This window comes from Sturnus vulgaris, chromosome 27 (assembly GCF_052056855.1).
Source record: "Sturnus vulgaris isolate bStuVul1 chromosome 27, bStuVul1.hap1, whole genome shotgun sequence".
In the NCBI taxonomy this organism is placed as follows: Eukaryota; Metazoa; Chordata; class Aves; order Passeriformes; family Sturnidae; genus Sturnus; species Sturnus vulgaris.
The window spans coordinates 5,380,116-5,407,140 of record NC_142269.1 but is presented as its reverse complement, the minus strand read 5'-3'; the positions used below and the strand labels follow the sequence as shown (position 1 = coordinate 5,407,140).

At 57.2% G+C, this 27,025-nt stretch overlaps 4 protein-coding genes across 10 annotated transcripts; 3 read left to right on the top strand and 1 right to left on the bottom strand.

Annotated features, from left to right (window-relative positions):
- Nucleotides 1–441: 441 nt before the first annotated feature.
- Nucleotides 442–10,211, top strand: KCNH4 (potassium voltage-gated channel subfamily H member 4). 7 transcript variants are annotated; one of them, XM_088179709.1, is made up of 16 exons: nucleotides 442–551; nucleotides 1,453–3,208; nucleotides 3,339–3,470; nucleotides 3,612–3,754; nucleotides 4,634–4,877; nucleotides 5,090–5,247; nucleotides 5,559–5,766; nucleotides 5,892–6,086; nucleotides 6,301–6,500; nucleotides 6,847–7,096; nucleotides 7,201–7,415; nucleotides 8,375–8,422; nucleotides 8,508–8,869; nucleotides 9,006–9,109; nucleotides 9,203–9,300; nucleotides 9,368–10,211. In XM_088179709.1, exons 2-16 carry the CDS (start codon nucleotides 2,890–2,892, stop codon nucleotides 9,827–9,829), a joined length of 3,138 nt encoding a protein of 1,045 aa, XP_088035835.1. In that variant the 5' UTR covers nucleotides 442–551; nucleotides 1,453–2,889; the 3' UTR covers nucleotides 9,830–10,211. The 7 variants fall into 7 exon arrangements, with proteins under 7 accessions (XP_088035835.1, XP_088035841.1, XP_088035840.1 ...); XM_088179715.1 differs by having other exon boundaries at nucleotides 445–551; nucleotides 2,975–3,208; nucleotides 9,206–9,282; XM_088179714.1 differs by having other exon boundaries at nucleotides 445–551; nucleotides 2,975–3,208; nucleotides 9,203–9,282.
- Nucleotides 10,212–10,493: 282 nt separating this feature from the next.
- RAB5C (RAB5C, member RAS oncogene family) lies at nucleotides 10,494–22,724 on the top strand. The gene is made up of 6 exons (XM_014885415.2): nucleotides 10,494–10,546; nucleotides 18,522–18,766; nucleotides 19,797–19,948; nucleotides 20,233–20,355; nucleotides 21,082–21,175; nucleotides 21,568–22,724. The coding sequence occupies exons 2-6, from the start codon at nucleotides 18,601–18,603 to the stop codon at nucleotides 21,681–21,683; spliced, it is 651 nt and encodes a 216-aa protein (XP_014740901.1). The 5' UTR covers nucleotides 10,494–10,546; nucleotides 18,522–18,600; the 3' UTR covers nucleotides 21,684–22,724.
- Nucleotides 22,725–24,496: 1,772 nt separating this feature from the next.
- Nucleotides 24,497–25,437, bottom strand: LOC106858644 (heat shock protein beta-11-like). The gene has a single exon (XM_014885414.2). It carries the CDS (start codon nucleotides 25,365–25,367, stop codon nucleotides 24,645–24,647), a length of 723 nt encoding a protein of 240 aa, XP_014740900.2. The 5' UTR covers nucleotides 25,368–25,437; the 3' UTR covers nucleotides 24,497–24,644.
- A 395-nt stretch (nucleotides 25,438–25,832) lies between these two features.
- LOC106858636 (heat shock protein 30C-like) lies at nucleotides 25,833–27,002 on the top strand. The gene has a single exon (XM_014885401.2). It carries the CDS (start codon nucleotides 25,972–25,974, stop codon nucleotides 26,848–26,850), a length of 879 nt encoding a protein of 292 aa, XP_014740887.1. The 5' UTR covers nucleotides 25,833–25,971; the 3' UTR covers nucleotides 26,851–27,002.
- The last annotated feature ends 23 nt before the right edge of the window (nucleotides 27,003–27,025 follow it).

Below are 27,025 nucleotides of genomic sequence, written 5' to 3'. Positions count from 1 at the left end.
CTCTCTGGGGAGGGTGCAGCTCAGCGCCGGGGCAGCCGCCGGAGCAAGTGCGTTCCTTTGCGGTGCTTGGACTGGAGCGTGCGCGGGATCGACTGCCTGAGTGCAGTATCAGGACAGAGGTTAACCGAGGTGCGGCTTCTCCTGCTCCTTCTGCAGCCCCCGTGGACCCGGGACGGCCGGGAGTGAGCAGCTGCCGTGACCGAGCGGGTCTCGGTGCCTCCCGGTACGGCGGCTCCAGTGCTGAGCGGGTCCTGGCGCGAAGAACCCAGAGCTCCCCCGGGCCAGATCGCCCTACCCGCGGGCGGGAGACGGTGCTCGACGGTTCCGAGGCCACTCCCGGTGCCGGGGCGGGGCGGGGGCGGGGCGGGAGCCCCGGGCGGGCCGGGATCAGCCTGCGGCGCTGCGGAGGGGCCGGGGGCGGCGGAGGCAGCCCCGCCGCCGCAGCCCCGCGGCGGCCGGCCGGTCGGGCGGGACGATGCCGGTGATGAAGGGGCTGCTGGCGCCGCAGAACACCTTCCTGGACACCATCGCCACCCGCTTCGATGGCACACGTAGGGCTGGGACGGGACCGGGGAGGGGCGGTGGCGGCGGCGTGGGGGGAAAGCGGGTGAGGGAAGCCGCTGCCCCGCAGGAGATGGCGAGAAGGACAGGGGTGCGGCCACCCACGCGCTGTACGGGGACCGTCCCGTACCTGGGCTCGGTGCTCCGGTACTCCCTGTGCCTGTGCCCCAGGCCGCCCCCGCGATGCTCTCCCTGCTCCCGCGGCCGGTGCCGCTCGGTGCCGCCGCAGCCGCGCTCAGCACCAGGGACAGATCCCGGTATCTGAGGGAGGGGTGCGTGGGGCCCCGGGAGCGGCGAGGGAGATCCGGAGAGGGCACGGTCGGTCTCAATAAGCCCAGGCTGACCCGGGATCCCCAGGACCCCGGCATGCCCCGTCCCGTGCCCGAGTGGTGCCCGTGTCCTCGGCCGCTAAGTTCCTCTCCGTGTCTATGTGCCGGGGCCGGGATGGATTGAATCCGGGATGGGTGATGCCCGGGTGCCACCTGTCAGCTCCAGGACTGCTGGCACCATGAAGTCATCCGGGGACAGTCCATTTTCACGACTGACCTCGGCTTCCCCTCAAAACACCTGGAGCAGGTGTCTCCCGGGCCAGCTGCCTGGGAGCGACTGGCATGAGGATGGCACTGAGAGCCTGCGGCCGCCTCCCAGGGCACTATCGAGGCACTTGGAGCACTCTAGAGCCTGTGTTTGCTGCGATGCCCGAGCTGTCTCCTGGCCTGGAGTGACACGGGGCAGCGGGTCATTTGCCCAGGGAAGCTGAAATTTGGCATGTTACCCTTGGGGCTGCAATGTGTGAGAAATCTCTTCCCCGACTCTACTTGAGCTACTCCTGGAGGTGACAGGGCAGAACCACACGTGCCCCATGACGGTGATCCCACCGTCCCTCCGCAGGGGCAGAGCTCCTGGACCAGTCTCTCCAAGGGAAGAGTCCCCGGAGAAGCTGCCTGCAACACCACGACCAAAGCCTTGGGAATTTGCCCTGGAGAGCTTGGCTTTGCCTTCAGTGTCCTGGCAGTCCCCTGTCCAAAGCTGCCCAACCGCCCCCGGGCAATTTTAAACAGTGTGGGACTTTGTGGGTTTGATGTGCCTCTTATCGGCTTTATCTGCCATGGAGAGGGGTTTAGCGCAGTGATACCCCGTGGGGAGTTAACCCTGCCTCTCCCGGGCAGTCGCTGCTTTGGGCCCCGGGGCAACCGGCCAGGCACACTGGCCACCGTGGTTGGGGTCCGCCAAGCCTGCCAGGGCCACATCCTCCAGCTCAGTGAGCCACTCCCAAATGCAAACCCTTGTTTTCTGTTCTAATAACACATCCTGGATATCACCATAATCCCAGCTTCCCAGAGCCAAAATCTGGCCTTAGTCACAGCTTCAGGCTATTTTTGCTTTTCCGAGCTAATCCTGGGCTGATCTGTGCTGTGGTGGCCCCACGGCACTCCCACCAGCCAGGGCTGCCTGCGGTTGCCTCCCGCAGCCTCTCTTGCTGCGTTTGCCTTGCCCTGGCACCACTCTGCCCATGGTGTGCGGGTTCTGGCAACACTGTGGGCTCCTTTCTTCTGTGAGAGGGGCAGAGCACATCTACCTGATCCTGTCTGTGTGGTGCAAGGGTCCTGTACGGGGCATCCACCACTGGAGACCATTTGGGGGCTGGGAATACCCTGGTCTGCCCACGCTGGGTTCCACCACAGTCCATGCCAGCTGCACACCCGCCTCCTTGGCACCCTGCTAACATGAGCCCATCTGTCCCCTTGCTGTGGGGCAGGGCCTATGGCTGGGGGCTGGGGTCAGAACAGCTGTTCTGTGATTGGGCAGGGCACGGGGCTGGCGAGGACTTTACTGTGGCTGGTGCCACCTCCCACTGCCAGGCTGGGTGATGCTGGGGAGGGTCTGTGTTGCTGAGAGGCCAAGGATGCTGTAGCTCATTTCTGGCTCATGGCAGCTGGGCACTGGCCCCTGACTTCCCGTGGGCTCATGGTTTTTCTCCCACCCTCTCAGCTGGTGCCCCAGCACCCCACACCTCTGGGGATCTCAGCAGCACAGCTGGGCACCCCTGGGCTGGATACGCCCAGCCGGGAGCTGCTGCTTCCACTAAGCTCCCTGAGCCCCTGCGGAGCTGGAGCAGCAGATGGTGAGGGGGAGGCGTGAGCTGCCTTGCGTGGGTGATGGGGGCCGGGAGATGGATCCGGGCTCCTTCCCTTCCAGTACATGGGGCTGGGGTCCTGCCCGGGCTGGGGCCTTGGGGGCAGCAGGACAGGGGATGGAGCAAGCTGTGGGAGCATCTAGGGGCAGCCAGCAGACAGATGGAGATCTGGCTTCACTCCCCAGAGGGACATGTGGGGGTCCAGGAAGGCTGGGCTGCTGTTCTCGCCCTCTGAGGTGGCCCCAAGGCCTCGGGGGCAGCTGTGTCTCCTTTCAGATAGCAACTTCATCCTGGCAAACGCGCAGGGCCGCTGTGGCTTCCCCATCGTCTACTGCTCTGATGGCTTCTGCGACCTCACCGGCTTTGCCCGCACCGAGGTCATGCAGAAGAATTGCAGCTGCCGCTTCCTCTGTGGGGCTGAGACCAGCGAGCCCACCCTGCAGAGCATCGAGAAGGCACTGGAAAGCAGGCAGGAGTATCAGACTGAGGTCTGCTTCTACAAGAAGGGTGGTGAGTGGCACATGTGACTGGGTTCCTGGCCACAGCTCCAGCAGGGATTTGGCCCCATCGTGGTCCTGGGGGGAAGCTGATGAGTGGTGGGGGAGCTTCCCTGCCTTCACCAACTCTCTCCTCCACCCAGGAGCTGCCTTCTGGTGCCTGCTGGACATCATGCCCATCAAGAATGAAAAGGGGGAGGTGGTGCTCTTCCTCTTCTCCTTCAAGGACATCACAGAGAGCCGTGGCAGGAGCTGCCCTGGTGACAAGAAGGAGGGTGAGCCATGGCTGTAGAATGGGGATGGGATTCAGGGAGCAGTGTGTGCAGTGGGCAAGTGGCAAAGGGGTTCCCTGTTCCCTGATGGGGAACACATACACTCATGGCACAGCACTCTCACTAACTCCTTGTACACTGCAGAGAAGCAGAAGAGTGAGAAGCAGAGGAGCAAGAAACCTGGGAACCCCCACCTGAGGGCTGCACGGAGGCAGGGCCGGACCATGCTGCACCAGCTCAGCTGCCAGTTTATCCGGAGGGACCATGGCGAGGTGAAAATGAACCATGTAAGGAGCTGGGGGAGCCTCAGTTTTGCCCAATGCCTCTCGTGATGGGGCTGTGGTGAACTGGCAGTGCAGCAGCTCTCCTGAGAGCAGCTCCTAGCAAAGCCCAGGCTCAATAGGATGCTGTTCACATGCACATCCCTCCCTGGCTTTCCAAGTACTGAAATTCCCCCCAGCTCCAGCAGCCACGCTGTAGCCAGGCTGCACTTGTGTTTGGTTGGCAGCAGAAGAATCCAGTGGGTGCCCAGGGCTTGCTGTTGAGACAGCAGACCTGGCAGCTCTGGCAGAGCTGTGCCTCTCCTCACACACTCGCTGTCAGGAAACCCCAGTGCTGGCTCTGAGCACAGCCATGCTGGCTCTGGGGAGTGCTGTTACCAAGGTGCCAGAGCTGTGGAGCTGCCAGATGGGGCAGAGACCAGAGTCAGTCCTGTGCCAGCCCCTTTGCACTGCTGCTGTGCCCAGTATCTGCAAGTATGGGCCAGAGAGAGGGTCCAAGTGCTGCTGCATCCCAGAGCTGGTGCAAAGGATATCGGGACCCCAGTCTTAATTTTGGGGATTTGGGTGGGATGGCTCTGGGTCTGCAGTCACCTCTTCCCTCCTCTGCCCCAGCATTTGAATTGGCACCTGAGATGGTTCCAGTCAGCGATTGGCATTGCCAGGGAATTACTGTTAACAGCAATGACATCACATTAATCGATGTGCTGTAATTGGTTCTCATTGCTGTCCCCATCTCTGAGGGTGACCATAGTGCAGGAAAAGGGTGTCATCAGTCTGGAATCAAGGGGTGCCAGCGGGTTGGCAGTACTCAGGAGAACGGGTGGCTGTGGTGGCCTTCACCCCTCGTGTGGGATGTCCCCTACCACCCCACATTTGCTCCTGCAGAACATGTTTGAGAACAAGCCGTCCATCCCCGAGTACAAGGTGGCCTCGATACAGAAGTCCCGTTTCATCCTGCTCCACTACAGCATCTTCAAGGCACTCTGGGACTGGTTGATCCTGCTGGCCACCTTCTATGTGGCTATCACTGTCCCCTACAATGTCTGCTTCACGGGTACAGAGGACAGTCTCTCAGCTGCCCGCAGCACCATTGTCAGCGACATCGCCGTAGAGATGCTCTTCATCCTGGGTAGGTCTGTGTGCGGGGCTGAGCACTGATCCAACATAGAGGACATGCTGGGGCAGGAATGAGGCGTGATGGAGAGGGCAGTTGGGATTGCTGTGCCCCTGCTGTTGGTCCTGGGCACACCAGAAATGAGACCAGTGTTGGCTGTGGGTGCTGTCTCAGCTCTGCCAGCCATAGAAGAGATGGTGAGGGCTGGTCCTGCTCTCCTGGGGTAGATATCATCCTGAACTTCCGGACAACATACGTGAGCCAGTCGGGTCAGGTTGTGTACGACCCTCGCTCCATCTGCATCCATTACGTGGCTACCTGGTTCTTTGTGGATCTGATCGCTGCTCTGCCCTTCGATCTGCTCTACATCTTCAATGTGACTGTGGTGAGTACTGCTGGCACAAACGCAGCCTTTGACAGCAAAGCCACTGCCCACCTCCCTGCCCCTCTCCAACACCCACATCTCCTGGGGATATTTGGTGCCCTGACAAGCCACAACCCTGGCTGCCTGCTGGGTGTTTGGCACAGGGGTGCAAGGCTGATTGGAGATGAGCTGCCTCTGGCTTGCCCTGTAACCCATGACCCTCCTGGCAGCTGTGGGGGTGGTAAAGGATTCCTGCAGCAGGGGCGGTGTTGGGGTCCCTTCTTGTCCCTGCCTGCAGCTACACTGGGTTCACATTCCTGTCTGCCCCCCAGACCTCGCTGGTTCACCTGCTGAAGACAGTGCGGCTGCTGCGGCTGCTGCGGCTGCTGCAGAAGCTGGACCGGTACTCGCAGTACAGCGCCATGGTGCTCACGCTGCTCATGTCCATGTTTGCCCTGCTGGCGCACTGGTTGGCCTGCATCTGGTACGTCATCGGCCGCAAGGAGCTGGAGAGCGACGACCCCCGCACCTGGGACATCGGTGAGTGAGGGGTGGAGGCATGCCCGGAGCACTGGGATCACCGCTGTGCTGTGGGGCAGCAGTGCCAGGGGTACAGCCCTCTCAGCTGGCTCCTGCAAGTGCTAACCCCGGGCTGTGCTTGGCAGGCTGGCTGAACGAGCTGGGCAAGAGGCTGGAGGCTCCCTACATCAACAATTCTTTGGGGGGCCCCTCTATCCGTAGCGCCTACATTGCCTCCCTCTACTTCACCCTCAGCAGCCTGACCAGCGTGGGCTTCGGCAATGTCTGTGCCAACACTGACACCGAGAAGATCTTCTCCATCTGCACCATGCTCATTGGGGGTGAGGCGAGCAGTGGGGCTGGGCAGGGCACTCACCTCAGGCTGCCAGAGCACTGTGTCCTAGGCAGGGTGCTGGGGGAGGTGATGGGCCTCCAGTATATTCCCTGTGAGACAGCCCTGGGCTGGAGTTTGGGGAGCAGTCCCCCGTGCTGTGCCCCCCATACTGTGCCCCCAGTTGCCCCTTGCTGGGCCTGACGCTGTCCTCCTGTCCCCAGCGCTGATGCACGCCGTTGTCTTTGGCAATGTCACTGCCATCATCCAGCGCATGTACTCGCGCCGCTCGCTCTACCACACCCGCATGAAGGACCTCAAGGACTTCATCCGCGTCCATCACCTGCCCCAGCAGCTCAAGCAGAGGTTGCTGGAGTACTTCCAGACCACCTGGTCGGTGAACAACGGCATTGATGCTAATGAGGTAGGAGGTGTTGGTCGGGCAGCCCCCTCCAGCCCTGACCCGCACCCAGCAGGGGAGCAATGGGGCTGGCAGGGCCAGCTCAGAGTGTTGCTGGAGGGACCAGGTCTGGGGCAAATTCCTGCCAGCATGGGGAGCAGGACAGGCATATGGAGCAGAAGCAGCTGATTACCACAGGGCCTGCCTCTGCCAGTCAGGACGGCTGAGCACTGCTGAGACACCAGGGCAGCTCAGCAATGAAATTCCCCACTCCGGAGGGGGACCTGTCCCTTGGGGCTGCCAGGTTGCAGGAAAGCGGCTCCCTGTACCCTGTACCTTGTGCCCAGAGCCCCGGTTCCTCTCTCCCCAGCTGCTCCACGATTTCCCCGATGAACTGCGTGCGGATGTGGCCATGCACCTCAACAAGGACATCCTGCAGCTGCCCATCTTTGAGACGGCCAGCCGGGGCTGCCTCCGCTCCCTCTCGCTCCACATCAAGACCTCATTCTGTGCCCCGGGAGAGTATCTGCTGCGCCAGGGCGACGCGTTGCAGGCCAACTACTTCGTCTGCTCCGGCTCCCTCGAAGTGCTGAAGGACAACGTGGTCCTGGCCATCCTCGGTGAGGGCAGGCGGCGTGGGCTCTGCCCCGGCCCTTCCTGCTGCCCGGCAGAGTGAGGGGGTCAGGGCTTGTGTCACTAGCCCACCCCTGGTCCCCTCCTGCAGGCAAAGGGGATTTGATTGGAGCCGACCTGTGCAGCACAGACCAAGTGATCAAGACCAATGCAGACGTGAAGGCACTGACCTACTGCGACCTCCAGCACATTGGGCTGCGAGGGCTCTGTGAAGTGCTACAGCTCTATCCTGAGTACGCCAGCAAGTTCACAGCTGACATCCACCAGGACCTGACCTTCAACCTGCGGGAGGGCAGCGAGATGGAGGTGGGTGCGTGTCCTCCTGCTCAGGCCCCTTCCTGTCCTCATGGCCCTGGGGCTGGGGCTGTGCATGGCCATGGAAGAGGAGTCTGTGCACTCCCTGCTCGCAGTCCCCAGGCTCCAAGGCTGGGGCAGGGGCTGCAGCTCTGCCACCCCAGCATGCAGGTATGTCCTGTCCTGGTTCTGTGCAACCTGGGGAATTGACAGAAAGACCATTTGCAATGCAGGAGGGTGAGGTAGATGGAAGGCTTGGAAATGTGGTTGGAGAGAACTGGGGGGTACTTCAGGATAGACTGCAGAACAGACAGCTGTACAGCCCTGGAGTGCAGCACACAGCTGGGGGCTGTGGGTTTAGTCATGCTGATGGCTCCAGCATCCGGGGGGATGTTCTGCTGCAGAAATGGCTCTGCTGTACTTTTCCTCCCTCAGCTCTGCTGAGAGAGGCTTGGAGCTCCTCTGGAGCATCTCTCTGGTACCCAATTTCCCCTCGAGCCTGATGGAGGTGGTGCAGGAGGTCAATCTCTAGGTACCAAACAGCTCTACCAAGACCCACCATGCCCATAACACAGGAGGGGTGGAAACAGACCAAGAGTGGAGAATGCCAGGAGTGTGCACCAGGTTCTGCACCTGTGTCACCCTCCCCAGCTGGCTGCATACTCCAGACAAAGCTGGTGCTCTGATGGCTGAGCTGGGGCTGGGATTTGGGGTGCAGCCTCCGCTCTGGCTCAGGACACTCAGGCTGAGGTTGGGTCTGAGCTCATCATTGACATGGCAGCAGCAGAGGAAGGAGAGTGGGTGAGGGGTTGTGGAGGCTGGTACTGAGGCTGATGTGTGGGGCTGGTGAAGGCTTGGTTGTCCAAAGGGGCACTGAGAGGCTGGGGGACTGCGGGCCCATGACTGGTCCTGTGGAGCTGTGCAGGGACTCCCTCCTGCTGCTGAGCCGGTACCGTCTGCTCTCCCCGCAGGGGCTCTGCCGCTACTCCCGATCCCCGAGGCTGTCACAGGCACCACAGGTTCGTCCTCTGCCGAGGCGATGGGGGAGGACGGGGCAGGGATGGCTGTGGCTGGGACCAGTCCTGACCTCCTGCCCGCCTGCAGCCTCGTCCGGAGAGCGGTGCTGCCCCGGAGAAGCCCCTTCCCTCCATTGTGGAGGATGAGGAGGAGCCCGAAGAGGTTTTCCAGCAGTCCCCTGCCAGCGCCTCCCGCCGCAAGCTGCTGCTGCCCGCGCTGAGCAGCTCAGTGCGCCGTGGCTCCCTGAGCAGCCTCCTGGGCGATGAGCTGTGCCAGGTCTCAGCCCCGCGGCACAACTGCCCCTCCCCAGCCCGTGGCAGCCGCAGCCCCTCTCCACAGTGCCGGCGGGACACCCGGCTCCGGGAGAGGAATGGTAGCGTGGGCAGGAAGCCGGCCAAGCTCCTCATCCCCTCCCTGCACACTTACGGCTCGCCCGACCTCAGTCCCAGGTACGCTGGGATGTGGCTTATCCCGCTGCTGCGGGTTTGTGTCAGCCAGGCTGCGAGGGGCCCTGGGGGGCTGCTCAGATGGTGGCAGAGAGGTGAGGGGGTGACACGGGGCAACTCTCACCCCCTCCTGTTCCAGAGTCGTGGATGGGATTGAAGACAACGGAGGGACTTCAGAGTCACAAACCTTCTGTTTCAATGTGGACCCGCTGCCGAGCGCGGCAAGGGACTCCCCCACCTCAGGTACTGCCAGCAGCTGCCGGGCAAGGCCAGAGCGTTGGCCCTGGGGCCGGGAGGCTTGGCAGGGTATTCCACCTCTGTCTGTGTCTTCCCCAGCAGGGACTGATGCAGTCGGCCCAGCCCTGGTGATGGAGGCAGAAGAGATAAAGCAGAACATGAGCAGGCTCAACCAGGAGGTGTGGTGGGGCCCAGAGGTGGGTGCATGTCCCCGAAAAACCCGGGGACGTCGGTCGGTGCTCACTGCTGTCTGTCCTTTTGCAGATCAACCACCTCAACCAGGAGGTTTCGCACCTCAGCCGGGAGCTGCAGAATATGATGGAGCTGCTCAAGGGTCACCTGGGCACCCCGCAGTCCCCAGCCTGTCCCTGCCGTCTGCCTGCGACCGTCTCGCTGCCTCCCCGGCCGTCACCGCCCGCTGCCCCGCTGCCCCCCTCGCCCCCGGTGCCCCCCAGCTCCCTCAGCTCCCCCTCCGCCAGCCCCCGGGCCAAACGCTGCCCCGTCCGCAGCCGCTCTGCCCACGCCGCTGCCCTGCACCCCTGGGTGGGAGCCGAGGGGCCGCGCCCGCCGCGGGGGGACAGCCCCGGCCCCGACCCTCGCCGGGGCTCGGACTCGCAGCCGCCCCCGCTGCCGCCCCGCTCCGCCCGTTCCTTCCCCGGCTGCTCGGCCGGGGCTTGCACCCGCACCCGCCCGCAGCCGCGAACTGGTTCCACCAGCTCCCACTGACCCCGCGGGCACCGGGGGTCTCCGCTCTGGGTCACCCTGCCCGGGAAGGGGGGCCTGCCCCCGCAGTTCCCCGGGACGCCGCACTCGGAACACTCGCAGGGATTTTGATACGGTTTTATACTCTTAGCCCACGGGGCGTTTTCTACAGCCCGGCCGGGCCCGGCAGCCCCGCCTGCCCGGGACCGTGGGACGTGGCGGGGCCGGGAGCAGCGAGGATCTGGCGGGGGGAGGCGAGGGGGATCCATAGGGATCTCCGGTAAGGTCTCCAGCTTGCCCGGGGATCGCGGCCGCTACCGCCCCTCCGCGGCTGTAGTTCGTGTTGTTCCGCCCCGCCTCTCCCACGCTCCCCGCGACACTGAGAAATAAAGGTTCTATTTTTCCAGCCCCGGCTCCGCTGAGTCTCTGCCCGCAGCCGCCCCGCCCTCTCCAGGCCCCCCCCGCCTCGAATCCCCCACAGGGCCGGTTGCGCCGGGACGCCCCCGACCACATCTCCCAGCAGTCCCTGCGGGGGGCATGACGTCACGCCCAGCTTGCTGGGGCAGTGCGTCTCAGGGGCGGGGCGAGGGTGGGGCGGGGACAGGTGATTGGCAGCTGCGTCTGCCTGTGGCCGGCGAGTGGGGGGCGGAAGGGGTGGTCGGGTCCGGAAGCGGAACGGGTAAAGGCGGAAGTGAGGGCCGGGGCCTGCGAGACGCACCGGCGGGAGCGGCGCTGCGGGCGGTGAGTGTGGCCGCGGCCGCTCCTTTCGTCCTGAGGTGGCCGGGCTCGGCCAGAGGGTGTGGACCTGTTCCCGGGGATCTAGTCCGGCCGAGGGTGGCAGCCGGGCCCCGCCGCTTCGGGGGCCCCATGGCGGGAGCGGAGCGGGGGCTCGGTGGCGCCGCTGTGCCGGGCGGGGCGATGCTGGGGCTGGACCGGACGGGCGCTGCCGCTGCCGGCGGGGCGGGGGCTCTGGTCGACTGGGTACCATCCCCTCTCGCCGTGTGTCGGCCTAGCGAGGCCCTGCGTGTCTTGCGAGGCCGGGGAGCGGCGCTGCCGCGGGGCACCGGCAGCTCCGGCCTGGTGGTACCGGCGTTTGGTGAGCGGTAACGGGAGAGGAGCCACGCTGGGTGGGGGGAGCGGCACGGCCGCGGACGGTGCCTGGCTCAGGGCAGGCGTCCCGGCGGCGCTGTGGTACTCGGGTCAGGCTCCTCCGGGCTGGCTGTGGGCAGGAGCGGCTCGCGGGACAGCGGGAACGAGCACCTGCCGCCGGTACCGTGTGTTTGTCTGGCTGCTGTGCCCCAGCTCCCATCTCTCACAGCCGTGACTGACTGAAAGTTGAATGGGATGAAGAAGATGTGGTGCTAGGACAGAAGGGGTTTTCATAGTGGAGTCATATTTTGTAGTAGTTGTTCAGCCTCTGAGGCAGGAATAGAAACTCCAGTGGAGTTGGGAGGCCCAGCTGAGTTCCTGGGAACTGCTGAAATGAGGGAGGTGACTTGATTTGCTGTAAATGGGCTCCAAGGGAGACTGTCCTGGGTCACTGCTGGTGCCAAGCACAGCCTCGAGGGCCCTTGTGAAGGGAAACCCATGGTGCTGTAAGGCCCTGAGCAAGGCCCACGGGCTGCAAGGACATTTTGTGGCTTATCGGTAAGGGAACCTCAAGCAAGGCTGTCCTTGCATCTCTGTCACAGCAGGAGAGACTCTGGTGTGTGAGCTGGGCGTATGATTGATGTGGGATCCTGGTGGGATTACACCAGGAGTGCAGGTGTGAGTGCGAGCAACAGGTTTGCCCTGCTAAATCCTGGGGAAACTGCTCAGACCTTATTCCAGGTGATGCTCAAGGCGCTGACAGAGCTCCTGGGGCTGGGCAGGAGCTGTGAGTGGTGCTGGGACCTGCAAGGAGCCCAGCCCAGCTCTGACCCTGGCCCAGCTGACCTTTCGTTGCTGCCCTCGGATGTGGCTGTTGGAGCTCTGACCTTGGCTGTTTTCAATCCTGTAAGGAAGTTGGAGAGGGGAATATGTCGAGGGACTATTTTAAGTCTGGTGTGGAACAACTTGCATCTGCTATTCTTAGCTTTTTGTGTGGAGGGTCAGCACACTTGAGCTGCCCTGTTTACAGCCTGACATTGGGCCTGTGCTCTGCTGGGGCTCCTGAGCCGGCTCTGAGCCCTGGCTGGGGTCAAAAAAGTAAACTCAGTCTAGTTGTCTTGACATGCCATGTAGTCTGAGTGAGCCTCCTGGAAATGCCCGGTAATGTCCAGTACTGCCTTGACTCTGAAAGTCTTTTACATTTCTTTTCAGCTCACCTGGATAATAAGGTGAAAGAACTATGTCTGAAAAGGGCTAGGAATTCAGGATAGTACCTATAGGCAGCTACAAGACAATGTTGATCTTGGTACCTTCTTGGAGTGAGGTGAGCAGGTAAAGCACAAGCCTGGCTAGATTTGGGAGGCCAAAGACAGGAATGTTTGGGGTCATACCTGGGTTTCTGTGTTGAAATCATCTCAGACCCCTCATGAGTCACAGTAGTTTGCTGGACCAGTCAATACCTTCACACCAAAAATGTGCTTCTGGGGTGACCTTCTCTCCTAAGATGCTCTGGCCGATTTAGCTCGCAATTGGTTGCAGGTTGTGCAGGCAGTGGGGGGTCCCTGTAGGCTCTGTAAGTAGGTGCTGATGCCTCTTCAGGTGATGGAACAACCCCGGCAAGGTGAGATGGACTCCTGGAGAGGGTTTGAGCTGCTAGAGAGCATGAGGGAAATGCTGGCTTGGCATGTGGATATGAATACAGTAAGATAAAACATTTATCTGGTTTTGCATTAGTAGAGTACACTTTGCTTTCCTGTGAAACCAGTGATGCATTGGGCAGTGTGTAAAGGAACTGTCTGGTGATGTGTGTGTGCTTGGCCAAACCTAATTGTTGTGCTGAGATGTGGGATTATCTCCATCACAGCAAAGCTCTTCTGCATCTCAACAGGGATCAGCTCGAGGGTTGCTCTAGGCCCTGCCAATCATCAGCTCTGCATCCAAACTTCTTCAGCTGCTGCACAGTTAGTGGATGGTGGTCATGGCATCTCCCTGAAGAGGGAGGGGGAAGGAATGCCAAGTGCTTTCCGACACAGGAAATGAAATGGGAACGTTTCTAATGAAGTGGGTGTAGCCCAGAGTATTCCTGTCAGCAGACTTAAAAGAGGATAGAATGTAGAAATGTTGGAGTCAGCTGTTTTCTTCCCTTGGGGTATGAAGTTTGCAGCCTCTTATGCAAGTCTGAGAAGTTGTCAGAATAACATGGAAAGCACTCCAGACACTAACCAGAAACGGGGAACCTTCCTGGATGTGACAGTACTGGGGAGGTATAAAATTCATCTGAGGTCTGGGGAGAATGCTGTCCTCCCCTGGAGCACAGGAATGAGCTGCTGGAGCAATTCTGCATAAACAGATAAGAAAACACTGGTTTTCATGTTTGCTTTGGTTTGGTAGTGCTCCAAATAAGGAGCTGCTTGAGGCAGGAGATCTTTGTGCAGTCTGGGAAAGATATTCTGAAGGTCACAGATTCTTTGCAGTGCAGGTGGCAGTTTGCTGCTTTGCACTGCTGATGTTGCTTTCTTGTTGGCAATAGTGGGTGCTATCCAAGGGATGTATTGCTGAGTGTCTGGTGAAAGTGAAGCTGTGTCTGTTGTGGGCATCTGAACAGGAGTCAGTGTCAGGAATAGGAGTTAAACAACCTTGGCTGAAGAATTTAAACCTTGATGCTTTTGTTCCGTTTGAGTCAGTCCAGGCTGCATCCATGAGTTGATGTTCCAGCCTTGCTGTGCTAAGGGTAACTGAAAGTGGATGATGGATCCAAGAGGGAGCTACTGTGGGCCAGGGAGCTATTGGGCAGCTAATGGGAGATGAAGATGATGTAAAACTCTTCCACAGAAGTTTATGCTCGAAGGATTGTCACAGCAGGGTGGTGGCCTTGAAATCTCTGAGGATAGAGTTGTTTTGGAAAAGCTGCTTTGGAAAACAGCTGGCTGCTGGGGCTGCTCCAGAGGCCCTGGATGTGCAAATGTCAAGAAACAGATGGGTTTATCAACAGCATGAGAAGGAGCTGGTACTAGTTCAGGTCTGTAGCTGAGTGAGCAGTTCGACTTTGGGATGGAAGTCCTATTTACCTCTAAAATTAAGATGAGCATGTCCAAGTCTTTGTGAGTCTTGGACTTGGAATGCACAGAGAAGTTGTTACCCTATCATAATCGTAGCCATAGAAGTGCTGCTGAAACAGGTGTCTGAGCTGATTTGGCTCTCTGAATCTGCTCTTTAGGGCTGTAGTGCAGCTCCTGCCAGCTGAAGTGGAGAATAGCCCAGTTCAGAGCAGTTCCTGAACTCCAGACTGGATCCTTGCTGATCAGGGCACTGAGAACTCATTCTTTGTGGGGGGTGGGGAAGCAGGAAGGTAGGGTATTGTCTGTGGAAAGGTAGAGTATTGGAACTCATAAGACTTGTTGGGACTGAGGTATGTAAGTTGAATGTTTCCTGGTTCATCTCCTCTGCAACAGCTGGGTCTGTTCCTCCTTTCTCTGTAGTCTGGACTCTCCTCCAGTCAGGCTCAGGAAAGTTTGCTCTTATTAATCATATTGATGAGTTGGAATATTAGGTTGACATTCCATGCTGTCCTAGCCTGGGCTAGCATGGTCCATGTGTTTCTGGTAGGACACACACTTTCTGCTGATCCTGCTCATGGAAGTTGCTCCAGTCCATGAAGCTGACCTGTCCTGAAGCTGACTGTGCAGCCCTGGGCCAGCTGCCCATGCAGTGTGAGGTGAAGCAAAACCACTGGGTAACTTCAGGGCTTCCTTTGCCAAGGAATTCATGTAACGCTGTCAGCTATTTAATGAGATAAATACTTCACTGGGGCTTTTGTCTTGAGTATTTTGGTTCTAAGCCAACAAATCCCCAGTGAAGCAACTCCTTGCATAGCTGAGAGCAGCAGCAGTCCTTTGGGTAACCAGAGTCTTCAGGATTGGGTTTCTAAATATCCTCAGCTTTCAGAGTAGTCATTGCTACTGGGTGAACACAGGGCAGAAATATCAGATTCTCTAACTTCTGACACCTTAAATGAGCAGCTTCCCTGTGGTAGGGTCTTTTGCAGGGGCTAACATGGGGATCTGACAGGAATTCCCCTGTGAAAATTTGTGTTCTTGTTCTGGGTAGGTTTGTTGGGAATGGTCTCTGGTGCTATTCCCCACCATCCTGAGTGCTCTGGAGAATGGTCTTGCACTTGGGCAGGGAGTACAACAGCCATGGCATGTGCTTTATCATTTATGGCACTCAGATTCTTGAATTTAATATTCCTGGTTGTGTGCAGCCTGCTTCAGCAAACTCTGGCAGGCAGAGGAAGGGTTGGAGGAGCATGAACTGTAGAATTGATAGACCTGGAGCTCTCACTTGTGGGACAGCATCAGGAATTGACTTTGATCTCAAAGTAAACAAGAAACTATGTTAAGAGTTCACAATAAAAAAATCAGTGCTTTTGCTGTGGGATGCAGAGCTCCTGTGTGTGCTTCAGTGAGCAGGAGGTGGGTAGGGCAGGTAAACAAACCAGCATGAGCCTTTTCATGGGTCTTGTGATCTCCCAAGTGCTGGGCTTCACTAGTTAAAAGAAACTAGCAGGAAAATTAATGCTTGTTAATCTTAATTACATGAGTACCCCACCATTCCCTTCCTTTTCATGGCCCTGATGGCTTGAATTAGCATGGCAGGCTGGGACAAGCTGGGCCTTCAGCTGCTTTCCCTGTTTCTGTGGTATCACTGTGCTTATTTTGGTCTGCCTGACCCATGGCTCGAGTGTCACTGCTGGGGTTCTCCTGAGGAGCAGGGAGGGGTGAATGCCCAATTCTCTGCTGGAAGAGGTGGGAGGATGAACAGCTCCCCAAGCATCAGAAATGGCTTCATACAGCAGGAAAAGCAGTCCCTGTTCCTCAGGTCAGTGTCCAGTGGTGGGTGTAGGCTGATCCAGCACAGGTTCAGGCTGTGTAGTTCAGCTGCCTGTTCCCTCTGCAGAGCTGAGTTCTGTCTCACTGGAGTCCTCTCACACATTGGCAGAAAGTGCCCGTCCTGCCACAGTGTGTGCTTGCTGTCTGCAGCATTGGTGGGCACTTCCTTCAATTATTTGCTTCTTCCTGTGACCATCAGCTGGTCATCCAGGTCTTGGGTATGCCCTTAGCCCAGGGCCATCAGTGACCACTTAGGGTCTCTAAATTCCACTCAAACATCTGAAAGATATGGCAACTTCTCATGTGAACATGAAAACATATAATCTTGTATCCAGTCTTCAAACTGTCCTTAGATGATGATCCAGTTCTCCATAATTGGAGCAGTCAAGGCTCTGGCTGCTGCTCTGACCAGTGGCTGTCCATGGTGAGCTCAACACAGATGTGCTCACCTAATTCCATTGGAGTTCATGTAGCACAACCAGATGGCAAAATGCATCAAGATCTGTGAAATATAGGTCAGGCTAAGACTTGAGGATGTCAACAAGCTCACTTTCCTTTTGCTCTGGGATTCACTGCTATCAGATTTCGGGAGGCCATAACTCAAACACACTGTGATTCACACAGTGTTAGTGCAGAATGTTGGTCTGGAGCAGCAGTGGAGCCGATAGACTGCCCAGGGAGTTATAAATACAATATTAAACCAAAGCTGTTCCCTTGCAAGCTCTGTTTAGAGGGAAAACTCTAAAAGGTGGAAGCCTCTTCAGGCTGGTAGAGATGCAAAGCTGCTGCTGAGCCTGTTGAACCTGCAGTGACCAAGCTGCTGCTGGCCAGAACAACCAAACTGCTCCCTCACTGTCCAGCAAAGCCAGTTGTTGGTTTGTTTCATATCAAGCTTTCTCATCCTGTCAAACAGTGTTTGCCCTTCCTCAGAAGAGAGAGGGGAATCCTGACCATGCTACTTGCAAGGACCCAGTTCTGAATTAGAATATCGTTGCTGCTTAACTTAAGACTGGACTCAGACCAATGGCTTCACAGTTCTGGCTCCTGAAACATCCCACAGCACTCATAAGTTTTACTCCTTGGTTTCTGTCCTACCTGCCAGCTCCAGTGAGTGGTACTGGCTTAACAGCTGGTGTCTGACTGCCTTCTGGTCAGAGCAATTTGAGGTGAGATGTCTCTAGGTCAGTGTATGGTCAAGTGCTTTGTGTTGTGTAAACTGTTGAGGTTCTCCAGCTGCTGGCACTCACAGGCTCCAGAATAGCTCTGAAATGGCTTGAGGTTCCCTGTCAAAGCTATCGAATATGTGATTGTTTAAACTTGAGGCATAAAGTAACCTCAAGCAGTCACAGCTGGACAGGCCTTGCTCTGGAAAGCAGCTGTTTGAAACTCTCCTCTGTGCTGAGGAGGCTTGAGCCTTGTTCACAGGACACTGCTCCCGTTTGACCTGTTTTAAACTTCTTATTCATGAATATCTAATATTGGCTGGGAAAATGCAGGATGTATACAGAATCTCTTTGGGAATACTCTCAGGACAAGGAGAAATTGGCTTTTGGGGCATTTTCTTTCAACAAACAGCCTGTGTTAGGCGAGTAGAAGGGAAAGTGGTGATCCAGAGCAGATGCAATCAGCTGTAGCATTTATCATCCACAGGGAAGTGGGAGTTGTGAAGGGTACAGGAAATGTGCCTAAATCTGTAACTGTGTACTTGGAAAGCATTCCTGTTCTCTGCAGGCAGCAGAGCTTAGTACTTAGGGAGGCCCTGGGATTCACTTGTGGGTAACTCTGGATGCAAATTAGCTTGTCCTGCTGTTCCTGCCATGGTTTTGTGCTTCTGCACCACTCGAGAGGTTGGTGCTGGGGAGTGGTTGGCAGTGCTGATCCCAGGGAATGCTGATCCCATGTGAGGAACGTGGCCAGTAGCCTGATGACCTGGAATGCTGTGGGATAAGGGTGCTGAGGCAGTGGGATGGGTGTGGGAAGCATTAGGTACTGCCTCTGTTTGGATCAGGTTGGGTGGTGATTCCTGGTGTGCGGCAGGAGTGGGAGCTGCTGTCAGCTTCAGAGGGGACAGCCTGTGCCCACAGAGCAGGTGCCTTTCTGGGGTGGGCACCTCCTCAGGTGTGCCCCCTGTACCAGACCACCTGCCTGGCTCCAGGGCCATCCTTGGGCCTGCTCGGAGGTGCAGAATGTTGTGATGCAAGTACCTCAGGATGAAAACACAGCTCTAGAAACTTCTTTTGTCCAAATGCCTCATGACCTGTAGAGCTGCCTCCTGCCACTGTATCACTGGGATGGCTCTGTCTAACATTGGTAATCTGAAGTGCTTCCTTGTGAGCTTGGGAAAGGAGGAGGGAGCTAAAGGTCAAGCTCAGTTACCTCTGTGAACTGAGTAATTGCTGTTTCAATAGACAAAGCTCTAGCAACACCCGTTGTGTACTGAGTGCTCTTTACTTGCCTCACCCCAGCAAGGTGTGTGTAACATCCATACAGGGTGGAAGTGCTGGAGGGCCCATTGGTGGGGAGGAGAGCTTGTATTACCATTACCTCTTTTCCAGAGAGGCTCTGCAGACTGAGGGCTGCTGCCTGGTGGGATCTACTCTGTGGTGCTCACAGCTGATAACTCTCCACTGTGGAAGGAACCACCACCAGTCTGTGCTGATGGCTGCAGATCAAACCACCCTCTAGAACTGGTACAGCGGGTCCCTGAGCCTATCACTAACTCTGACCTCCTCTTCCAGTTGCAACCTGCCTACAGGTGGATCCCAGTAGAGAACCTGCAGCATCCTTAACTCTCGGCACTCCTGCACTTAGACCACAATGGCAGGTCGAGGTGGAGCTGCCCGACCGAATGGACCAGCTGCTGGGAACAAAATCTGCCAGTTTAAACTTGTTCTCTTGGGCGAGTCCGCGGTGGGGAAGTCCAGCCTGGTCCTGCGCTTTGTGAAGGGGCAGTTCCACGAGTACCAGGAGAGCACAATTGGAGGTGAGTGCCAGCTCCAGATGCCTGTGGCCAGGAGGTGCTGACCTTGCTGGGGCAGTCTGGGGTGTCAGAAGCAAGACTGGCTATTTTGGTCTGGTCTGGGATTTTTGCTATAAATAGAGGCAAACAGTTAATGCTTTAACTCTTGGTTCACAATTTGTTGGTGTAGTGATCAGCACAGCAGAGAATAATGCTATGGCAACCCTGCACTTTGCCTCTGAGGCTTTGTTTCCAGTGTCTCAGCTTCAGCTTCTAATTGGAACTGAGGCCTTCAGCTTGGTTTGTAGCCCTTAATTATCTTTTCAGATCATGACCTGGGATTTTGGGGCTGCTTCTAGCCTGATATTGTTAACTATTTTCACAGTGCTTTCAGATTTAGTATTTTATTAGCTTGAAATCGTTAGCATGGCATCACCAATCTACCAAAGGCTGGTTGGCACGTGGGTGTCTGAGCAGCAATATTGGGGGGGTCTCCTGAGAAAAGGCTTGAGTTGTCCCTCTGTGACCTGTGTAGGGAGTAAGCACAGCTGAAAGTGTGGCTTACTGGCAAGCAGGGCCTAATGTGCCTCTGTGGAGGGCTGTGCTCTGTCTCAATCTGTATCTGACACCTGTGCCTTTGTGCTGGGTGTTACACGTGGTGTTAGACTCATTGGGACATGAAAACAACCAGTTACTAAACTGGGGAGTGTGGTGTAAGTGGGCTGAGTTTGATGCTGTTATTGGTGCTCCCCAGGTCTGATCATGGTGGTACCACAGCTGAACTGTGTGATCCCTGTCAGGGGCTGCTGGGTGGCTCTGGCAGTGTGGATGGTCCAGGAGCCAGCTGCTGCCTGGGCCCTCTGGGCCACCTTCCTGTCACTGTGATGGTTCTTGGTTCCTGTGAGCAGGGAGTGTGACACAGCAGAGCTGCAGCTGCCACAGCGAGTGGCTCTGGGCTCTCTAGGGCTCAGCCTGCTCCCATGTGGCAGCAGAGCTGCTCTGAGCTCCTGCTCTGGCTCCTGCTGGAGCTGAGGCAAACTCCCTTCTCTTGCAGCTGCCTTCCTAACACAGACAGTGTGTCTGGATGACACAACAGTGAAGTTTGAGATCTGGGACACAGCGGGGCAGGAGCGATACCACAGCCTGGCCCCCATGTACTACCGGGGGGCTCAGGCAGCCATCGTGGTCTACGACATCACGAACACAGTGAGTGTGGGCAGGGCTGGGGGGCGGCCAGGAGGCTCCCGGTGCCCCGGGAGCATGTCTGGGTCAGAGCCCTGCAGGTACCTGGCTGTGGGTGCCAAGTTCTTGAAAACTGCTCATGGCCTCTTCCTCAGCTCTGGCCAAGGCTGTGAGCTGATAAAGGATCCTGCTGCCAAGTGCTGCAGAGGCAGAATGCTGATCACAGGAAAGCCTTGCTCTAATCATATCTGCCCTCTGGATTCCTACATGGCTGCCCTTCCTGACTGCTGCCTCCTGTTTGCTTCCAGGACACATTTGTACGAGCCAAGAACTGGGTGAAAGAGTTGCAGAGGCAGGCTAGCCCCAATATTGTAATTGCACTAGCAGGAAACAAGGCAGACCTTGCTAACAAGAGAGCTGTGGACTTCCAGGTGAGTGGGAATCCAGGGAAGTTGTTACCCAAGCAGGTCAAGTAAAAAGATGCTTTTCTAAGTGAGGGAGATGACAGCTATGTAAAATATGCTTTGAGGGAGAATGAAAGTGAGGTTTTGTGCTGAGGACTGCAGGATGCCATTGTGCCCTGCCCCTTCCATTGCTTCTGTCATAGCACATGTGGCCCTGGCTGGTGAAAGTCCTGGTAAATGTGGAGGAGGAGGCCCACAGAGCACAAGCTTCTGTCCTCAGCCTCCTTTGCTGCCTTACTCATGTGGGGATGTCTGCAGGGTGTGAAACAGCATCTTCTGGGTACAAGACACATGAGGAATCATTCCTAGCTTGTTCTCTGTGCTTCACAACTCTTACCTCATCTGAGGCGAGTGCTCAGGAGAGGTTTTTACCCAGCCCTTGCACAGGATCGCTTGTGGTGCCCTTGCAATGGGTGACACACTCCCAGCTGACCCAGGTCCCAGGTGCTGTGTGTGCATGTGGCTGTGCCCCAGCTCAGCTGTGGGACACTGGCTGTGCAGGGCTGCTGGTGGAGCATGTCCCTGGGTTTTCCAGGCCCCCCCAGGTGGGGGCAGGGACAGGGAAGAGAATTTCTGGCCCAAGGTGGGACATAGTGTTTCTCCAGCAATTAGTGCATTGACAAGTGAAGTGCATGAAGTCTGCTTGGGCCTCCTGGCAGGCTGCCTTTAGCACACTGATGTGATTGTTTGTAGGATGCACAAACATATGCAGATGACAACAGCTTGCTGTTCATGGAGACGTCAGCGAAGACAGCGATGAATGTGAATGAAATCTTCATGGCAATAGGTATGGCCTGCATGTAGGGCTGGGGTAGCTCTGAGCACCAGCACTGCAGCCCAAGAGGGTACTGTGTCAGCCAGAGCTGGTGGCTCTTACTGGGGCAGTGTCCAGTTTGCCCCACTGGTGTGATTGGTCATTCCCTGAGTGTATGGAGCCTTAGCCTTGCAAAGCTGGTTCCCTATCCCTGTGTCTGGGATGGTGATGGGAGCAGGTCTGATGCCAGCCAGAGCTCAGGATGGGTTGGTTTGGCATGCAATGCAAGCTGCATGTTTGTCCTGTCCTAAACTCTGTTGTCGGTGAGGGCTCAGGCTGGAGGAGGCTGAACCCAGCCTGGGGTGTGCAGTAGGAGGAGGTTGGCCTCTCTGGAGAACCCTGCTTAACACCCTGTTTCTTTCTAGCCAAGAAACTGCCAAAAAATGAACCCCAGAGTGCTCCTGGTGGCCCAGGCAGGAATCGGGTGGTGGACCTTCAGGAGAGCAGCCAGCCGAGCAGAAGCCAGTGCTGCAGCAACTGAGCAGCTGCTGCGGCCCGCGAGCCCTTGGAGGACGTGACTGGAACCCACGCTAACGATCGCACTTACCGTAGGGCGGCTGCTGCCGGCGCCGCTGTGATTCTCCATCCCTTTCTGATCATAGGCTGGAGGGAGTTCTTCCACCTGCACCTTTCTGTACAAATACTAATTCAATTCTAAGTCTTAAGTCACTTTTTTAATATATGAACTTCTGCTCTTCCCTCTTCCTGGTGGTGGTGGATGCAGGACCTGGTGTCTGCCCAGCCAGCGTGGCCGTCCCGCGGGTGAGGCCAGCAGCACCCAGGTCCCACAGCACTGTAGTTCACTATGGGAAACAAAGGGATAATGGGACACGTGTTTAAAGTTCCCTGTCTGTAAGAGCTGAGGCTGATCCCGTACGATGCGCCCAGAACAACCACTAAACTGTAGCATTAGAGACAAACTCCGGCTCTTGGGCCACTTATTGACCAAATCAATGATGAGTATTTGGGGTGGGGCAGAGGGAAGCAAAACTGGTTTCTTCTGTATTTTGTATTGTATGTTTCTCCATGTAACCAATCAGTATCTTGTCAATATAGTACATCCAACGAGCTGCCTGTTGTCTTTCTTTGTGTTGGACTCCAGCATGCCAACTCTTCTTTTCTCTTGGTTCTGTCGTAATGCACTAATCCTGTTGCAACTTTTGCAAAAAATCTTGTATAGAAATTTGTCCTTTTCTTGATGGTTGTGATGCCACTAATATTGTTAACCCTGCCCTGGTGGGAATACACAAGGTTTACTGATGTACAGAGGTGTGGGGTGGGGGAAACCTTGGGTAACCTGTCGGTGGGAATGACATGTATTGCAAAAGCCTGTAATTCCACAAAGAATGAAGGGAGGTATTAAATGGCTTCTGTTGCCAGACTCTAACTGATGTTGGCTGCTGCCTAGTGCCTAATGCAGTGTCTTATGCATCCTGGTATTTAAGAGGAACTGTTGACTTAGTCTTCATCACAAACTTCAGTTTTGTGTGATTAAAACAAAATTTTTATAAACCTATCATAACAACAATGTTCATGTCTCTTAATGCAGCAGGGACTGGACCTGAGTACAACAGTTCTGGTGGAGGCTGAGTTGTGCTGGGCTGCTCCTGGTATGTCCCACACCTTGGTAGGGAAATGGGGCTCTTCCTTCCTGAGGAGAGAGAAATGGGGCTCCTGAGCTTGGGCTGTGTGGCTGCTCCTGCACAGTGATGCTGCTGGTGTTCTCTTGGCTCCAGTGTGCTCAAAGAAGCTTGAGGGAAATTGTGGAAATTATTCCTTGCTTGTAACTTCTGGGGAAACTCTATAATGCAAGTTGGGAAGAGGTGGGGGAACAGTGTGTGGAGGAGCTCTGCTTGGCAGTGGGACGGGCTTGGGATGGTGCTCCAGGATTCACGAACACAATGCCTCTGTCACTGGAGCACGATGACCTTGGAACATGCTTCTCTCCTGTCACTGCTGCATGGATTATGAAACCCTGACACCCTGGGACCTGGAGTCAATATGGAAGAAGGAGTAGCCCCTTGCAGCTCCATCCCTACCATGTGTGCTGCCAGCAGCACCATTCATGCTCAGGAGAGGCTGAGGATGGAGATGTGCTGCATTTGGAACCCACTGCCTCCCTCACCTGAGGGGCTGCAAGAGGCTCAGTCACAGGAGGGCTGTGAATAGAGTTGTATGAACAGCCTTGGCTAGCGTGCTCTTCATCTGCTATCCAAGGTCTCAGTGCCTCTTCCTCATGCTGGATTTCCTTAAAATCCTGGAAGCAGGAAGGGTCTGGAGTGATTTGGTGATGGAGTGCCTGGGATCATGCTTGAGCCTGGGCCAGCTGTAGGATGTGGGCTTCAGTGGCCCCCACTACACCTCATTTGCGTGGTGCTGTTTGTGCCTGGACTGCTTAGCTGCTGGAGGTGCCCAGGATCTCTGTGGGCCCATCCAGTGCTCACAGTGTGGGGTGGACTGATGCTGGTGGTTTCCCAGATGGAGATGGACCAATTTGGAGAAGAGCTTCCCCGATCCCACTCAGAATAATTCAGTGGGCACTGTGTGCACTGCTGTTGCCATCTGCTGGCTCTTCTCCCTGGGTGCCTGGTTTCTTCCTAGACTTGGAGTTTCTGTGGAGGCATCTGTGATACCCCGAGGAGGGTCTTGCTGCTTGCCAGAGCAGGTGCTCAGTATTGAGGCTGGGGCCCTGCTGCTGTTCCTGGTGTGTCTGGGCAATGGGCTATCTGATCTCAGGGCAGCTTTAGCACAAACAGGCGTTCCTGCCTGCATACCTGCTACCTGCCCACACACCTGCTGCCTGCCTGGGCCTGAGCATGGGTGTTTGTGGTGGTTATGCACCGCACCCGGGGTTGGGCTTTTCACTCCCTGCTGCTGGGAGCTCAGGGTGGACTCCAGCAGCCCTTTGCCAAGCTGGGAAGGGGAAAGTGTGGGTACAACAGCCTCACACCACACCCAGCCAGGCAGCCCAATGTGGTTCTGTGGGGATGGGTTTTGGCCGAGGCTGTGGAGGTGGAGATGATGCTGATAGCAGTGTGAGGAAGGGGCGACAACACCCCTGCTGCTCCCGTACAGGTGAGTAGGACTGCCCTTCCTGCCTCCCTCCCATAGCAGTACAGTGGTCCCAGATCCCCTCCCTTCCCTCACAGAATCCTCTGCATCTGTTGTCTGGCCCCATTTTGTACTGCCCTGAGAAGCAAGAAAGGTTTTTCCCTCTCTGTGCATCCCATTCCGCTGGCACCAAGAGTAGGGTGCAGCCTCCCCATCAATCAACACCCAGAGAACACAAGAAGATTCAATGCAAAAGTATTTTTATTGGATACAAAAACATTCCAGTTTAGTGAAAAAAATGACATCATTGCTGATGGAGCTTGTCTGGGCTAAAACCCGGGACTTGCTCCTGTCTGCTCCGGTCCTGCCGTGGCTATCGGGTCCCATCCTGTTACGCCTGGGCTTTGTTGGTGGCTCCATCCTCAGAAGCTGGTCCGGTCTGTGGGGCAGCAGGGCTGACCTGGATGGGCACGTTCCTCTCGGGAGCAGCCGGCAGTGCCAGCTTGGGGGCCTCGATGCGGAGCTGCCCATCCTTGGACAGGGAGCAGGTCAGCGCTTCGGCATCCACCTCCTCGGGCACGTCCCACTCCCGCTTCAGCACCTCGTACTTGTAGGAGAACGAGCCCTTCTCATCGACATTCTGTGTCTCCTTCTGCCCCACCAGCACCACCTTTCTGCCCACCACCTTCACTGACAGCTGCTCGGGAGCGAAGTTCTTGACGTCCTGGCAGACAGAGAAGCCATCCCCAGAGCCCTGGGTCAGGGTCATGCTGGTGCTCGGGGCTTTCTCCGCAGCGATGGCTCCGTGGTTGCTCAGGAGCTGCTCGAAGCTGCTCATGAACTCCCGAGCTTTCTCCATCTCCTGCTGCAGCTCGGTGAAGATGGTCTCTGCGTGTGGCCAGAGGGTCCTCACTGTGCCCAGCCGGCTGGCCAGGGAGCTGGAGGCGAATGGGGCGAGGTGCATCCGGCAAAGCATCGCTGCTTCTTCTTCTTCTTCTGCTGCTGCTGCTGCTGCTTCTGTCCCGTTTCCAGTGGGCTGGAAGCGTTCTGCCCCGCCGCTGCCGTCGGAGCCTTTTATACCCGTTCGCTGGAGGCGTGGCCTTGTCTCCCACATTACGTCACCCTCGGGAGAAGAGCTCAGCTCTTTCCAGCCCGTTCCAGCTCATTCTTGTTACTCACCCGTGAGGAGCGGCACCCCTGACGTCGTGCCCGACATACCTTCGTCCTGACTCTTACAGCTCTGCTCTCCTGGCTTATAATTAGCAGCATCACCTCAGCCTCCGAGCGGGATGTCTGAGCCACCCTTGCCAAAAATCTGTGCCCTTTGCATTTCCCAGGCATGGAGTGAGTGTCGGCTCGTCTCCTCCCTGCTTCCCCCCACCCTCACCTGTGGCCCATATCCCCCCATCTGTGTCCACGGAGGTCTCCTCAGGTGAGACCAGAAGTCACCATGCCCAGGTGGAGTGCACATTGGGGTGCTGAGGGGTCAGGACAGGATGGGGGTGGCCAACAAGGAGAGGGGCTCCAGAAAGTGCAGGAAGTGCCTGGCAGCAGATGACATGAGACATGTACTTTAGGGGTGGGACTAGTCCCTGTACTGGCAGAATTTATGAGCTCCTGGCACAGTGGAGCCTGGCTCCACTGAGCCCCCGGAAGGGAGGCCAGGGAAGGGCTCTGTAGCCCCCCGGCTATGGCCCCATGGGCCCTGCTGCATCACGATGGCTCTGCAGAAACCTGAGCTCCCAGCAGTGACTGCGGCTCCCTATTTGTGGCATGTGACTTGTCCCCAGAAACAGGCGCTGCTATTTTGGCTGGTGGATAATCAGCCTCTCAAAAATAGGCGATGGCTCCAGGAGGGTGCGTGGGGAGAGAGCGTTCTGGAAAGGACACACCCCTGGGCAGGGGAGAATAAAATCCGCTGCTCCCCTGCCCCAACCCAGCACCGATCAGAGCTGCAGCACAGCCAGGAGCACTCGCTGAGAAAAGAGATGCTTTGCCGCCTGCACTTTATGCCACCCATGTCCAGCTCGCTGTTCCCGTGGCTGGGACCCGTCCGCACCCTCTGGCCACATCCAGGCACCCTCTTCGCCGAGCTGGAGCGGGAGATGCGGCTGGAAATGGAGAGGGCTCGGGAGTTCATGAGCAGCGTGGAGCAGTACCTGACCAGTGGGAGCAGCCCCGGGCGTCTTGGCATCACCACAGACCGCGCGTCCAGCACCAGCGCAGCCCTGACCCAGGGCTCCGGTGACGGCTTCTCTGTCTGCCAGGACGTGAAGGACTTTGCGCCCGAGCAGCTGTCGGTGAAGGTGGTGGGCAGAAAGGTGGTGCTGGTGGGGCAGAAGGAGACGCAGAGCACAGACGAGAAGGGCTCGTTCTCCTACAAGTACGAGGTGCTGAAGCGGGAGTGGGACGTGCCCGAGGAGGTGGATGCCGAAGCGCTGACCTGCTCCCTGTCCAAGGATGGGCAGCTCCGCATCGAGGCCCCCAAGCTGGCACTGCCGGCCGCTCCCGAGAGGAACGTGCCCATCCAGATGGGGCCGGCGGTGGCACAGCCAGCTGGCAGCACTGAGGAGGGAGCCGAGCGGGCCAAGGCTTGAAGAGGAGCAACGGGGACCAGGCTGAGCCTGGCTACGGGGGCAGCTGCTGGCCGCAGAGCGGGACCGCGCTGGCACTGCGCGATGGCCCGAGGGGTGTTGTCTGCCCAAAACATGCGGCTTTTTTGATATATAATAAATATTCCTAACTTTTATTTGTGTGGTTTTGGTGTTTCTG

Coding starts and splice junctions, on each gene's coding strand:
- KCNH4 (XM_088179709.1), top strand. CDS start 2,890: ATGTGGGGGTCCAGGAAGGCTGGGCTGCTGTTCTCGCCCTCTGAGGTG. Junction 6,087..6,300: donor CTGCACCATGCTCATTGGGG/GTGAGGCGAGCA, acceptor TCCTGTCCCCAG/CGCTGATGCACGCCGTTGTC. Junction 7,097..7,200: donor CGTGGTCCTGGCCATCCTCG/GTGAGGGCAGGC, acceptor CCCCTCCTGCAG/GCAAAGGGGATTTGATTGGA.
- LOC106858644 (XM_014885414.2), bottom strand. CDS start 25,367: ATGTGGGAGACAAGGCCACGCCTCCAGCGAACGGGTATAAAAGGCTCC.
- LOC106858636 (XM_014885401.2), top strand. CDS start 25,972: ATGGCTCTGCAGAAACCTGAGCTCCCAGCAGTGACTGCGGCTCCCTAT.
- RAB5C (XM_014885415.2), top strand. CDS start 18,601: ATGGCAGGTCGAGGTGGAGCTGCCCGACCGAATGGACCAGCTGCTGGG. Junction 18,767..19,796: donor CCAGGAGAGCACAATTGGAG/GTGAGTGCCAGC, acceptor CTTCTCTTGCAG/CTGCCTTCCTAACACAGACA. Junction 21,176..21,567: donor TGAAATCTTCATGGCAATAG/GTATGGCCTGCA, acceptor GTTTCTTTCTAG/CCAAGAAACTGCCAAAAAAT.